The sequence below is a fragment of the Arvicanthis niloticus genome, chromosome 29 (assembly GCF_011762505.2).
Source record: "Arvicanthis niloticus isolate mArvNil1 chromosome 29, mArvNil1.pat.X, whole genome shotgun sequence".
Taxonomy (NCBI): Eukaryota; Metazoa; Chordata; class Mammalia; order Rodentia; family Muridae; genus Arvicanthis; species Arvicanthis niloticus.
In genome coordinates this window covers 15,444,103-15,459,933 of record NC_133437.1, presented here as the reverse complement: position 1 = coordinate 15,459,933, position 15,831 = coordinate 15,444,103, and the positions used below count along the sequence as shown (strand labels likewise).

The 15,831-nt window shown below is 42.9% G+C and overlaps 1 protein-coding gene across 5 annotated transcripts in view; it reads left to right on the top strand.

Moving 5' to 3' along the window:
* Positions 1 to 9,827, top strand: part of Atg10 (autophagy related 10) — a 252,326-nt gene extending 242,499 nt beyond the window's left edge. For 2 of the 5 annotated variants that reach the window (XM_076927126.1, XM_076927122.1), the window contains 3 exons: positions 6,776 to 6,873; positions 7,462 to 7,577; positions 7,908 to 9,827. In XM_076927126.1, the coding sequence (XP_076783241.1) occupies positions 6,776 to 6,873; positions 7,462 to 7,561 (198 nt within the window). In that variant the 3' untranslated portion in view covers positions 7,562 to 7,577; positions 7,908 to 9,827. The remainder of the gene's footprint in view (positions 1 to 6,775; positions 6,874 to 7,461; positions 7,578 to 7,907) is intronic. The other 3 variants (XM_076927125.1, XM_076927124.1, XM_076927123.1) reach the window with 2 other exon arrangements.
* The last annotated feature ends 6,004 nt before the right edge of the window (positions 9,828 to 15,831 follow it).

Sequence of the window (15,831 nt, the reverse complement as noted above, 5' to 3'; positions counted from 1 at the left end):
GAAGGTAAGAGTTTATTCAGCCCCTGATTCGGGTATCACCAGCTGGCCCACTGCATAGGATGGAGAGAGGGGAGTCTGACCTTAACCCCACTATACTCCAGAATCAGTCAGCATCCCTAAACCCCTCAGATACCACTTCCTTGCAAATGCTGTTCCATGAAGTCTTTCTTTCTCCCTTTTTATTTTATGTGAGCAAAAAGACTGTTAGGTCACAGATGCTGCCCCTATATGGGGGGATCAGCCATCCCTTAAATCCTTTCTAGTACCTTCACAAACTGCTAAGCTCCTAGAATATAGCAGCCTCAAGAGAGAGTGAGACAATAGGGTTAATTTCCTAAACTTCAGCCTCATATCATGTCTGATATTATTACTAATCTGCTAAACTCAGAGACCCTACTCTCCTAGCTCAGACCCCTACCCTTCAGAGTCTACAAATGTAAAGAATTTCCTTTGTTCTTCAGGTGGCTCTGGTACCTCCTACCCCAGTTCTCTTACCATCCATAGCTAGCGTTATTAGAGGACCTGATTATCTGAAACTACTTGGCCAAGATCACTATAGAAACTGAATTTTGTGACTTTAATAGCATTACAACCTCCATGAGTGGAGCTGGAGAGATGGCCTGGTGGCTAAGAGCTCTGGCTGCTCTTCCAGAGGACCTGGACTTGATTTTCTAGCACCCACATAGTGGCTTTCAACCCTCTGTAATTCCAGGTCCAAGGGATCCAATGCTCTTGGCCTCTGCAGGCATCTGTACTCACATGCATATATTCACACACAGAGACACACACTTAATACCTAATTTTTAAAAGTTAAATTCTTAAACAAAAGATCTCCAGGAAGTAGTATGGTGTTTGTGTCTATAATCCCAGCACTTGAGAGGTAGAGGTAGGAGAGTCAAAGAGTTCAGGGTCATCCTCTACTGAACAACTGGAATAGGGGCTATTCCAAAAGCTGATGTCCGTCTCTGGGATATGTTCATCTAGCTGGGCTGCCTTGTCTGGCCTCAGTGGGAGAGGATGTGCCTAACCTCACAGAGACCTGAAGTGCCATGGTCGGGGGATACTCAAAGGCCCCCCACCCACTCAGAGGAGAAGGGGATGGGAGGATAGGGAAAGATTATAGGAGAGGGTGACCAGGAGGTGAGTGTTGAGTGGGATGTAAAGTGAATAAGTAAAAAAAATAAATAAGTAAAAAATAGATTCTTTTCTTAATTGATATATCCTAATCATAATTTTCCCTCCATCTACTCCTCCCAGTTCCTCACCACCTCCCCTCCCCTCCAGGTCCTCTCCCTTTCTATCTCTCATTAGAAAAGAACAGGTTTATAAGAGATAACAATCAAACATGACTAGACAGAATATAAGATGGAGCAAAAATTGTCATATGAGAGTTAGACATGGCGACCCATCAGGGACAGGAGTACCAAGAGCAGACACATGAGTCATAGACCCACTCATTCTCATAGTCATGAATCCATAACAATACTAAGCTAATAGCTAGAATATATAGAACATAGACTGAAATCCTGGTGCAGACCCACATACATCCTGTGCTTGCTGCTTCCATTTCTGTGAGCACATATAATCCTTGCTTGGTTGATTCTGAGGGCCTGGTCTTCAGGTGTCCTCCATCTACTTTGACTCTTAAAATCTTTTCACCTCCTCTTCCACAGAATTCCCTGAGCTTTGAAGGGGGAGATTTGATGGAGACCTCCAATCTAGACTCTTTCTGTGGGTCTCTACATCTGTTCCCATCTACTGTCAGAGGAAGCCTCTCTGATGATGACTGCACAAATGACTGGTCTATGAGTGTAGCAGAATATCATTAGGAATAATTTTGTTGATTTTTTTTGACCAGTCACATGTGATTTTAGCCTAGGTCACTGGGCTATCTAGTCTCTGGTTCTTGGTTACCCAAGCAGGGTTGGGTATGTGTTCCTTTCCATGGAGTGGTCTTAAGTCAGATTGAACATTGGTTGGTTGGCTTCTCCCACAAGTTCTTTGTCACCATTGCCCTGGCATATTCTGCAGGCAGGAGAGATTGTAGGTCTGAGGTTTTGTATCTGGGTTTGTGTCCGTGGTTCTCCTTTGGTAGCCTGCAGAGCACCTTCCCGTACTAGAGAGACTAGAACATAAGAGTGAAGGCTCCATGTAGGCACCAGCTCTACTTCTTCATGTTTAATGGGTTGTATGAATGTTGTAGTGAGCATTGGGGCCCCACTGTCGGTTTGCAGAAAGGAGCCCTTGTCTTAGCATCATCCTGGGTCGTTCGGGGATTTCCATGGGACCTCCTTGGCCAACAACTCAATTGATTGCAAACCAGTCTCACCACTGAAGTCTTACTTGGCTTCAGGAGATGGAGAGTTGAGATGGACAAGGACTGCTCATTAGGATCACCTTCGTGGATTCCAGGAAGTTTCCACTGCACTAGGTTTCCACACACAAACCCAAATACCAACCCCCCCACTCCAGCAGTCCCCCCCCCCATAGTCTGTCCTTCCATCCCATCTTCCCTCTCTACCAGATCCCTCCCATTCCTGTCTTCACCCATCCCCAATTCACCCATAAAATCTATTTATTTCCCCTTCCTAGAGAGATCTATATATTCCCCTAGATCCCCCCTTTACATAACCTCCATAGGTCTATGAATTGTAGCTTAGTTATCATTTACTTAATGGCTAATATCCACTTACCAGTGAATGCATACCATCTTTATCTTTCTGGGTCTGAGTTACCTCATTTAGGATGATACTTTTTCTAGTTCCATCCATTTGCCTGCAGATTTCATGATGCTTTATTTTTTTAACAGCTGAGTAATACTTCATTATGCAAATGTACCACTTTGTGTTTATTCATTCTTCTGTTGAGGGACATCTAGATTGTTTCCAGTTTCTGGCTATAATAAAGCCACAATGAACATGTTTGAGCAAGTGTCTTTGTGGTAGCATGGAGTGTCTTTTGGGTATATAATGTTGATAGATATCAATGACCAATGATTGTTGATTCTTGTTATTTGGTTTTTTTTGGTGGTAGTGTGTGTATGCTTCCCTTTTTTTGATTTTGCTGGCGTGAGATTATTTATTTCCTGTGTTTTCAAGGGTGTAGATAAACTCTTCAAGCTAAAGCTTTTCTTCTAGTGCCTTCTGTAGAACTGGATTTGTAGGTAGATATTGTTTACATTTGACTTTATCATGCAATATCTTGTTTTCTCTATCTATATGATTGAAAGCTTTGCTGGGTATAGTAGTGTAGACTGGCATCTGTAGCCTCTTAGAGTCTATAGCACATCTGCCCAGGCTCTTCTGACTTTTTAAGGGTTTCCATTGAGAAGTCAGGTGTGATTCTAACATTTCTGCCTTTTTATGTTACTTGGTCCTTTGCACTTGCATCTTTTTCTTTGTTTATTTTGTATAGTTAGTGTTTTGATTATTATGTGCTGGGTGGGGGTGTGTGACTCTTCTGGTCCAGTCAATTTGGCTTCCCATTTGCTTCTTGTACCTTTATAGTCATATCCTTCTTTAGGTAAGGAAATTTTTCTTCTATGATTTTGTTGAAGACATTTTCTGGAACTTTGAGCTAGGTTTTGTCTCCCTCTTTTATTCTTATTATTCTTAGCTTTGGCCTTTTCATCATGTCCCACATTTCCTGGATATTGTGTGTCAAGAGTTTTTGGATTTAACATTTTTTTTGAATGATGTATCCATTACTTCTATCATCTCTTCAATACCTGAGATTTTCTCTTTCATCTCTTGTATTCTGTTGGTGAAGCTTTCCTCTGTAGTTGTAGTTCCTGTTTAAGTATTTAAGATTTCCTTGGTTTTGGGCTCAGCCATTTGACTGTGACACTGTTACATGTCACCAAAGTTTATGAATTTTCAGCCAATCTCTTTTTAAGTATTTAGTGTATTCCTTTCTTCTGTCTTCCAATTCCTATTACATGTATGTTGCTGCAGTCGAGTCTGCCCACTAGGTGAGGCTCAATTTCTTCACAGTTTTCTCCTTTTTTTCGAAGTGAATATTTCTTTTAACATGTCTTCAAATCCACTGATTCTTTCTCCTGCAGTCTCAATTCTGTTGATGAACTTACCAGGTAGATCTCTTTCTGGTGTTGCACAGTGAGCACAACATTTCTGTAGGCTTCTTCCCGAGCTTTCTTTCCCTTTAATGATACCACTGTTTGCAGTCATCACCATCACTTACGTTTAATTCTGTAAACATATTTTAAATCTGTGTACATAGGTATATAGCTGGTAGAATTCTCTGCAAACCCAGTAACTTGGCCCACTCCAAGTTCATACTTATTCTTAAATGAATCACTATCTGTGGTTTCTTCATGTGTGTCATAAATTTCTTTGAAAACTGGACACTTTGAACAACATATTATAGCAATCCCAGATTCTGCTAGCTTCCTCTGTGGGCTGGGTTTTTTGGTATTGTTGTTATTTCTGTTTGGCTTAGTAACTATCCTGGACTTCGTCTTCAGAATTTGTCTCCTCTATGAGTATAACCACTGATATGTCTGTTATTTTTCTTTTTAATTCTGTTTTTGTTGTTGGTTTTGGTTTGTTTTGAGATAAAATCTCACTGTGCTACTCAGTCTGGTGGGCCTCATGACCTTCCTGACTCAGTCTCCCAAAAGGGTGAAATTATACTCATAATTTCTGTTCCTGTGTCTGTGTCTGTCCCTGTGTCTGTCTTTTTATTTTCATTTAAAACAGTTTTGCCTGCCTTCCTCAGAATGGCACAGGTATGTCTGTGCCATAGTTTACAGGTTGACAGAGATTGTGTTCAGCACCTTGAGCCCGTAGACTCTATGGTATATAGCCTCCCTTTTTTGCCACTGGCTAATATATGGGTGAAGTACTCTCAAACTTAAGATCTATTCAAGACTTTCATTTCCTGGCAGGCCTTGTGTCCGTCTGTCAACCAGAGATGCCTGTGGAACCTGCACCCCTCCCCCTTCCCTCCTGTAACTGCCTCCACTTCAGGATCTCTATGTTTGGCTTACAGTGTTTGGCTTACCAGGTGCTGCCTCCTCTGGAACTGCAGCCTCTGGCTCCAGAGCTGGAAAGCTCCGTCTTTAGACCTGGTTTTGTGACTGGTATTGACAGTGCTTCTCCACAGTGGCCAGGATCACAGCCCCTCCGGCAGCACAGCTGCTTCTCCTTATGGCCAGAGGGTGGGGTCTGGCAAAGCCCCCAGTGAGGGAAGCCGGGATCAGGTACAGGGGATATGAAGTATTCCTAAGCAAGAAAGCTGCAAGATTTTCTGTTTCTAATTCAGAATCCTTGAACTTATCATAAACTAGACTTCTCAAAATCTTTATTTGCCTTTGGTTCCTGATTCCTAGTCCCTGGAAATAGTTTGTGTGGAAGTGCTGTTCGACAGTTTCACTCGGGTTTGTACTTTGAGAGGGGTTGCTGACTCATGTTGTCACAGTCGGGGGTCTTCTCCCCTTCGTTGTTATTTCTCTTCCCTTTTTGTAATATTTTTATTAATTCCTTAAGAATTTCTTAAATGAGCCAGGTGTCGGAGTACACAACTTTAGTTTTAGCACTTGGGAACAGAGGCAGGTGGGTGTGCTCCCTCAAGTAGCTTCCCTTTCCTCTCTCTTCTTGTGAGACTTGGGCATATCCTATTCTGTCAAATCTTTATCTGATTCATCATTTTGTCTGCCACTCAATTAGATGTCACTTTCAAGCAGGGGTGCTTCTTTCTATGAACTAACTTTACTTTAATTATTTGGGATTAAAGGTGTATGCTAAGGTCATGTCTGTATCCAGCCAGAGGGATTAAAGAGGTGTGCTAAGGGCTGAGCCACATCACACCTAGAAACAGTGTCTTTTCACCTTTGTCATATTTGGATTATAATTGTATTTCAAAGTAGAAAGGCAACCTGAATGTTAACCAGTGACTTGGAATTTAAGTTAGGTGTTTATCTCAAAAGATCAGAGGTGGGATATGGCTTAGGGGTATTCTCTTGCTGTGAAGAGGCACCATGATCATGGAAACTCTTGGAAAAGAAAGCATTTAATTGGGGCTGGCTTACAGTTTCAGAGGTGTGGTGGGGAACATGGGGCACGTATGCAGTAGATGAGATCCATCATGATCCACAGGCTGGAAGAGAACCTGTGCCTGGCATGGGATTTTGAAACCTCAAAACCACACTTCCTCCAACAAGGCCACACCTCATAATACTTCTTTTTTTTAAAGATGTATTCATTTATCTTATTTATATGAGTATACTGTAGCTGTCCTCAGATATTCCAAGAGGACATTGGATCCCATTACAGATGGTTGTGAGCCACCATGTGGTTACTGGGAATTGAACTCAGGACCTCTGGAAGAGCAGTTGGTGCTCTTAACCACTGTGCCATCTCTCTAGCCCTCATAATCTTTCTTAAACAGTTCCACATCTTGATGGTTAAACATTGAAACATAGGAGCCTAAGGGACCCATTCTCATTCACACCACCAACAGTGGGTAAAGGCACTTCAACCAAGCCGGATGATGTGAGGTCAAGCCCCAGGACCCACATGGTAAAAGGAGAGGAATGACTCCTGCAAGTTGTCCTCAGATCTCCACATGTGTGCATATGCACACATGCTTGTGTGCAGACACACACACATGCATTCACACACACATGCATGCACACACACGTGTACATGGTTTGGGAAAAAGAGAGAAATGGTGTACAGATTTTAAATAATAGAAAGGAAACCAGATTATTTAACTTTTTTTAAGTAGTTCACAGTGACAGTTTGGATTTTTACAGGAGCATCCAATACTTGGGCAACCATTTTTTGTTCTACATCCCTGCAAGACAAATGAACTCATGACTGCTGTGCTAAAGAATTCACAGAAAATCAATAGGTAAGAAACACCACCAAGACTCATGGTACTCGACTCTGATTTTAAAAGTGTCAATCTTTTCATGTGACTCTAAAAGCCAGGCTAAAATAAGAAATATTCTTTCTAATAACAATGGTAAACACATTGATTCTGTCCATGTACTAGGTGTTCTGGGTTTAGATATATGAACACACTGGGCTTTTATAGCATCCCAATAACTCTTACTTAATTTTTAGAGAAGAAAGCTAAAGCACAGAAGAGTTAAGCAACCCTATCAAAGTCACACAGCTAATTTGGGGTAGGACTGGGATTTGAATACAGGCAGTACCAGGATTTTAACTACTGGCTCAATAAATGGTATAGATTCAAGTGGAAATTTGGGGCCACAATGAGGAATCAGAGGCCCTGTTCTAGTTTCCAATTTGACTACCTTGGTGAGAGATCTTCACACACCCTCTAATCACGAATCCAGCTTACACCACTGCATGGCTGGCATCCAGGCAAGCCCCAGGGAAAGGCTTCGTTCCCCTTCCTTTTGGCCACTCACTGGCTTGCCATCAGAGACTATGATGGAACGTTTGTACTACATATATCTCACTTGTTTCCTAGAAATGTCAACTATATCACATCCTGGCTGAGCATCGTGGGGCCAGTCGTGGGTCTGAATTTACCTCTGAGCTATGCTAAAGCAATATCACAGTCTGAGTGATTTGTTAACAAGCAAGGTAAAGAGAAAAGCCTGGGTTTCATTCTTTGTTGTTAGAAAGATGATGGTGTCTCTCTTACCCTTAGCTACACCTTGGGCCTGGGGTCAGTTTGCATTGTCTTTGTTAGGCTGGGCCCTGGCTTGTTCGCTCGTGTTCCAACAGTGACCTATCCAGTTATCTGGGAAGGGTTTTATTTTGTTACAGAGAGTATCCCCACAGCTACAGGAGTGGGTGCTTTTATTTTATGACCATTATTCTTGAAATAAGACTTTACTGCTTTATTATTATTATTATTATTATTATTATTATTATTATTAATCTTTGCTTTTGTTTTCTCCTTGTTGTCAGCATGAAGAACACCAAGAGCTGTCCCTGGGAAAGCCTCAGTTTTCATGGAAATGGGACTGCAATGTGTCATGTCACCAAGATTTGATGCGGATTTCTTTCCTTGGAAAGAAGACATCTGCAGAAGCCTGTTTGGAAGAGTGGTTGTGTGGCAGGAACAAGTCACAGATTCAGATCACTATAAATAACAAGAATGAACCTAGTTCAGCGATGATGTCATTTCTGACGTCATCAGAGATTGCACGGGTCATTTTTGCCAAGGCACAGTTCTTCTGTTGTGGAGATTGATGGGGAAGTGTATTTGTGTGCTTGCTTTAGTGTACAATGTATGAAAATTAAAATGTAGAATGTGTCTGTTTCTGAAAATTAATTTATAAATATGGCCTGTCTTAAATTACTCTCCCACAGTCAAACTCAGGAGCAATGGATTACTTCTCTATCACTCACTCCCAAGAAAGTGTGTGTGTGTATAGACATAAAAAATTAGATACAGGGTAAAGCATAGCTGATCAATTTAATATAATAATGTGTTTTACAAACCAAGTATGGACTGGTAACTACAGGATTTTTAAATAGCTATAGAAATGTTGTGTTAGATATTTAAGGAAGGCCACTGGACTGGCCGACTGTCTATGTGGTGGTGGCTCTTCTTAGCTCAGGCCGCCATACACCGTGGCCTGAAGCCAAGTGCTCAGCAGCTGAAAGCAGCCAGAGGCTACGTGGGCGCCACAGCTTGGAACAGCCAACTAGAATCACCAGCCCTGGCACCCATGAGACGCCAGCATGGAAGAGTGCTGTCTCCACAAGGCTGGGCTAAGCCCAGACCATCCCACCATCCAAGTGGCACCCAGTAGAAAATGAGAGTTTAATGTTTAAAGATTATCCAATGGCTTTATATGTTTGGTAATTCTCAATAACAAGATGCCCACACGATCAGAGGTGTGACCCAATACCCAACCTAGATCTATCAACTACCTTTGACTGCTAGAGACCCTCACACATCCGCTTCCATATTCTCCTCTCTCTGGTCTTCTCTCCCCTAGCTCCTCCTCTCCCTCCTCCTCTTCCTCTCCTTACTCCTCCTCTTCCTCTCCTTACCCCTCCTCTTCCTCTCTTTACTCCTCCCACCTTAGCTCCTCCCAATGTGTGGGGAAAATATGGCGCTACATAGAAAACATTCAAGCATTGCAAATGCTTTTTTTTTTTTTTTTTTGATAAAAATAACACAATCATTCTTCCTTCTTCCTGCAGGACTACTCTACTGCTGCATCACTGCTGCATCACTGCTGCATCACTGCTGCATTACTGCAGGCCTTACTTCATAGCCCTACAATGTTCTTTTTAATATGAGAATAACAAGCTGTCACATAATATTGCTATGAGAACTGTATGAAGTCATTAATGTACAATTATTGAAACGTGTATACAAATACTAATTAACATTCATCTGCTGCATAACTGACTAGAGATAATTTATCCCTTAGTATGTTTCATAGCCAGCAAGGCATCAAGACAAAACTTATCTGGAGGAATAACAGGTTGCTTTATTTTAGATTTTTTTTTGTTTTCTAGAAGATGAAAGTAAGTGGAAAATACAGTTTTTATAATTCCGTCCATGAAGCGTACCCTGCAGAATCACCTGAGAATCATTTGTATACCTACAGATGCCAGAGCCACCTTCTGGAAACCCCTGTCTGCAGTGACCTTGGCAGCCATACTCCCTGGAAAATCTCTGCTTTGGATTAACCTTTACCATAGCATTGATTTGTGTTCCATTAGTCCCAGCAAGCCCTGTCGGTTCTCTAAATGAAAACTTGCTTCCTGGGGTTTGTCAACACAAGGTTTCATCATAACCTGATAAACTCATTGTAAGCTGATAATACAGAAAGCTGAAGATGTGTTTAATAAATCTAACCTACTGAGCGCCGTAGTCCAGCTAATCCTTTTTACTTTTTAACTTTTTTGCTCTGATTTGTTTTGTCTGTATACAAGCACAGGACAGGACACTTGCCACAGAACACTTGTAGAGATGGAGGGACAGCTTGTAAGACTGGGTACTCTCCTTCACTGTATGCCCTAAGAATCAAACTCAGGTCATCAAGCTTGGCCTTGGGTGCCTTTACCCTCGGAGCTGCCTCACTCATTAAAGCATTAACTGGCTTTAAATATACTCAGAACACTTACAGTAGCCTGCAGTTAGGCAAAACTACCTTATAAAAAGCCTATTGTATAATAAAAGTGCTGAATATCTCACATGTACAGGCATCTAGCGTTTTGTAAATATGATGGGATGTGAACACACAAAACACGATGTCTACAAAAGCATGCTAACATACAGTACTGTAGAGCACGATTTTTATTGAAAAAAAAACGTTTTCAGACAATATATTGTGATCATGTATTTCTCCTTCTCTAGTTCCTTCCTCATCATCATCTTCTTCCTCCTCCTCCTCCTCCTCCTCCTCCTCCTCCTCCTCCTCTTCCTCCTCTTCTGCATAGCTCCCTGAGCCTTTAGGGGAGAAGTTCCGTGGAGGGTCTGTTTTAGGGTTGAGTTCTCCAAAGTCTCTCACTCTCTGCACAAAGCTCTGCAAAAGCTTTGGTTCTTCAGTTTCATGATCTCATCAGCTTGTTGTTGATGCCTACTGTCTCAAGAAAGTACTGCATATCACTAGCTCAGGAGAGGATCAAAATTTAAAGTATGGCTTCTGCTACCTGTGTATCACTCCCACACTATCACAAAGTTGAAGAAAAAGGAAAAGAAAAAGAAAGAAAGAAAGAAAGAAAGAAAGAAAGAAAGAAAGAAAGAAAAGCAAGGAAAAGGAGGAAAGAAAGAAATAGCTTCACTACTGTAAGTTGGTTTGTCTGTATAAGAATTATAAGAACATTTAGAGTTTGTTTTTTTCAACAAGATGGCCACTATGGTTTGAATAAGACTCATCACCTTTGAAACTTTTGTTGAAATTTAATTTCCCCATGGTATTGAGAAGTGCTAGGCTGTTTAAGAGGAGAACAGGTTGTCAAGTGGGTCTGATTCAGATCTCAACTAAATCGAGTTCTGGTGGGAGTTGGTTGTTGGAAAGCAGATGTGGTGGTTTGAATGAGAATGCCCCCCCATGGGCTCATGTGTTTGAATTCTTCCCTAGTTAGTAAACTGTTTAGGAAGGATTGGAAGGTGTGGCCTTCTTGGAGGAGGTGTTTCAGTGGAGATTAGTGGACCACCAACCTTGGTTACAGAAGTTGAAACACAAGTCTTGTCTTACAGGAACAGCCCCCCAGCATTCCAGGAAGTTATCTGTCCTTAGGCAAGTGGCTCTTACAGGTTTGTCTGTCCATGGGCAAGTGGGACATGCAGGTTAGAGGCAGTTTTGTTTTATAGATCCCTTCAGCACAGAAATTAAAACTTAGCCGGGCAGTGGTGGCGCATGCCTTTAATCCCAGCACTTGGGAGGCCGAGGCAGGTGGATTCCTGAGTTCGAGGCCAGCCTGGTCTACAGAGTGAGTTCCAGGATAGCCAAGGCTATACAGAGAAACCCTGTCTCGAAAAACCAAAAAAAAAAAAGAAAAAGAAAAAAAAAAAAAAAAGAAATTAAAACTTAGAACATAACTTTAACGCTCACAAATCCTGTGTTAAGGAGATAAATGGATTGACGAAAATGAAAGAAACCAGGTGCTAAAGGGAGTGGTGACCTCAGGGCAACACCCTACCCAGCTATACTTCCAACTTGTGAAAAACAACTAAAGAAACGCTTGGTCACGTTGTAGTGGCCCCAGCCTTTAATCTCAGCACTTGCAGGCAGAGGCAGAGGTGCAGCCTGGTCTGCAGATTGAGTTCCAGGACAACCAAATTTACACAGTGAAGGAAACCTTCAAAAACAAAGCTGGTGAAAATGTATCTGCCGAGTGTGCCATGTTCCAGCCTGAGCAAACAGCAGAACTTGGCAGCTTCACCCATATGGTTCTGGCTCTAGAGTCAAGGATACAGGAAAGGGATGATGCAATCTCCCTCTGTGTCTAGGAAAAACTGCGGAGGCTAGGCAGGGATGTCCTTACATGGAGACCCAGACAGGCCTTTTCATGAGGCTGTGATAGTGAAGCCTGGATCGCCTCGGAGACCAAAAGATGTGGGAGATGCCAGAGTCTTTTTTTTTTTTAAAAAAGGATTTATTTATTCATTATGTATACAGCAGTCTCCTATATGTATGCCCAAAGACCAGAAGAGGGCACTAGATTTTATTAAAGATGGTTATGAGCCACCATGTGGTTGCTGAGAGTTGAAGTCAGGACCTCTGGAAGAGCAGTCAATGCTCTTAACCTCTGAGCCATCCCTCCAGCCCTAGATGCCAGAGTCTTAGGATACCTGCCCAGGCGAGCTGCTAAAGAAGGGGTGGAACCAGCCCATTGAGAAAGAAGTGTGTTGCCTTCAACAATGCTGAAAGGAGCTGGAGACCTGAAGAGCGCTTTGATATCACACATGGAGATACAGAGTTTGGTCTTGCTTTGATTCAATATTTCCTTATCCTCCCCTCTTTTGGAAACAGTGATATATAACTTGTGCCATTGTATATTGGAACTGTGTGATCTGCTTTTTTATTTTGGTTGTATAGGGGATTACAATTCAGAGATTGCCAAGAGTCTCAGAATCGACGTTGGATTTTTAAATGGGCTTGTCGCTTTGGACTGAGTGCTTTTTTTGCCTAATGATATGACTGTGTCTTTGGGGGAAGGGAGGGGAATGTGGTGGGTCGAATGAACGCAGCCCCAGAGGCGCATACGGAGTGCATATTGGGAAGGATAAGGACATGTGTCCTTTTTACATCGGCATGACCTAAGACAGTGTCTCCTCACAGCAACAGCACAACACCCAAGACCACAGGTTAGCCCTTTGTCCCCTCTACTCTTCCTTGCATCTACCTGGTTTCCTGCTTTCTGCCGGAGGCTAAGGAGCATAAGGCTTTAGCAAAGGGCAGCTGACAGTTTTTGAGCAATGAGTCAAAATAAAGCTTTCCCCTTATAAATTAATCTCAGCTGTCTTGTCACATTGAGACAAAGTGCTGCCTATGGCCAGAGATGGCTCCATGAAAGTGGGACCTCTACTAGGTGAGGTGATACGCCTCCGGGGAAGTACCCAGGCCACCTCTGCAGGGTAAGGACTGAACTCTCAGAACCAGTAGAACTAGAGAGGGTTAAACTGCGAGAAAAGCTCTGAGTAAATTTAAAATGCTGACCTGCTGGTACCAGAGCTTGCTCTATGCTGGCTGTGCACTTAACTTTAGCATCTTTACAGCTTCTGCAGGGATTCTTCCCTTCACCCTCCCTAATATGAACAAAGATTTCTCAGCAAATCGTTTCCTAAGCCTGTGTTCTCTGTGTGTGTGTGCATGTGTGTGTGCATGTGTGTGTGCGTGTGTGTGTGTGTGCATGTGTGTGTCTGTGTGTGTGTCTCTGTGTGTGCGTGTGTGCCTGTGTGTGTGTGTGTGTGTGTGTGTGTATGTGTGTGTGTTCTGAATAATGTAGTTATCTGGAAAAACTAGTTATCCTTTGCTCACTAGCTCTGGGATGTTAACTTATCAGCTCAGGACTACTTTAGGTTTGGTTTGGGCTTTTGTTCTTTTGATACTAGAAATGAAACTAAGGGCCTTGCACATACTAAGCAGTCTGTTTTCAAACTCTTGGAGACAGGGTCTCCTGGGTTGACCTTGAACTCATTTTGTAGCCCAGACAGGTCTTGAACTCTTGATCTTCCTGTGTTTGTCTCCCTAGTAGTTGCTACTGCTAGCTTGTGCCACAAAGCCTGACTCATTGGGAGCTTTCAGTGGTTGCTCCTTCACATCGACGCCTCGTCTTGTTTATGGTGGATCATAAGCCAGTGAAGGTGAAGACACTTTTTGGGGGGTCTGGCATAGTGGCACATGCCATTAATTCCAGGAGATACCCAACAAAAAATAAACTCAATATGTGAAAACAGAAACTAAAGTTGACAAATATATTGAAAGAGAGAAAGGGCATGGAGTTGGGGGAGGGGGAGCATGATCAGAATATATTGTATGAAAAAGTAAACCGGGCGTGGTGGCACACGCCTTTAATCCCAGCACTTGGGAGGCAGAGGCAGGTGGATTTCTGAGTTCGAGGCCAGCCTGGTCTACAGAGTGAGCTCCAGGACAGCCAGGGCTATACAGAGAAACCCTGTCTCGAAAAACCAAAAAAAAAAACATTTTTTTTCATTAAAAAAAAAAAAAAAAAAGAGGAGTCTTCTAGCAGTTAGGAGGCAGAGGCTGATAGATCTCTGAGTTGGAAGCCACTCTGATTTACATAGCATATTATTGGCTAGGACTATATGGTAAGATTCTATCAAGAAGAGGAGAAGGAGGAGGAAGCTACCACCGTTGGCCTCTCATCCCCTCGTAATGGACTAAGAAGGCCCCAGGCTGCAGTAGAGATAGTGTTTGTTCTCTGGCAAGTTGGAAGATCAGAGGCTATTGAGATCAGAGCACTGTTGGGTTTTATTATCTCTTTCTCCCCCTGATAATGTCATTTTAAAAATAAAGACCACATTAAAAAGAAAATATCAAATGTATTTCACATAGTAAAAGTGTTGTTATTTTTGAACTTTGCTTTCGGTCAGTCATTTGTCCTCAGTGGTGGGATTTGTATTTGTTCTGAAAAACAAGGCATCGTTAGGTGTTTCATCTGTCAGTGAGAATCATAAGGAGATGTTACAGTCTGCTGCACATGAGGCTGTCATATATGTGGTTTTGTCACTGACAGAGCTGTCTTCGAGCAGCATGGCTGTATACATACAGTCTGTGTGTGTGTGCATGGCATGTGTCTGTGGAGGTAGGGTTGGTAGGTGCTGGTTTGTGATTCAGATGGATTTCTAACTTCAAGGGACAGGGATCTAAAAGTGAACAGGCACATTAGTTCCTTCTACTTAGAAGATCCTGTCATGGCCTTGTTACTCTGTTGACGAGTGAGTTGATGTCACTTTTAGGCAGACTTAGGCAGTACCTAAGTGTTCTTGTGCCCATAGCCTTGGGTACTCTCATGGATACTAGCCTGAAACGGTCCCTCTGGGTTTCAGTTTTTGTTTTTGTGTTTGTTTTCTGTTTCGTTTTCTCTCATATATTACATCCTGACTACAGTTTCCCCTCCCCCCAGTCTCTCCACCCCCCCCCATCTCCCTCCAGTTTACTCCCTCCACCCCAGAAAAGAGCAAACCTCCAGGAACATCAACTGAATGTGGCATAACAAGCTACAGGGAGACCAAGCACATACCACCACATCAAAGCTGGACAAGACAACCCTGAAGGAAGAAAAGGGCCCTATAAGTAGGCAAAAGAGGAGAGGACAGGCCCAGGTCCCACTCTTAGGATTCCCACAAGAACATCAGCCATAGCATATATGCCGAGGACCTTTGTCAGATCAGGCTCCTGATCTTTGTGAGTCCCCATAAGTCCTAGTTAGTTGATTCTGTGGGCTGTGTTCTCTTGGTGTCCCTGGCCCTTCTGGCTCCTCCGATCCTTCCTCTTCCTTCTTTCTCCACAGGACTTCCTGTGCCCTGCCTGTTTGACTGTAGGACTCTGCACCTGCTCCCAGCAGTTGCTGGATGAAAGTCCCTCTGGTCTCTTTAATGATGCATTTGCTAGGCTCCAGTCCCAGAACATTCTGTAAGCAGGACAAACCGTAGGTCAGAGGTTGTGTGGCTGGGTTGGTGTCCCAGTCCCTCCACTTGAGGTCTTGCCCGGTTACAGAAGATGGCTGGTTCAGGCCCCGTGTCCCCCATTACTTACAGTCTTTGCTAGGGTCACTCTGGTAGATTCCACAGAGTTTCCATTGTACTAGGTTTCCACCATTCCTCAAAATGCCCCCCAATTCCTGTCATTTCTCTAAGTATTTTCTCTCCCTTTTCTCTCCTGTTCCCAACCCCACC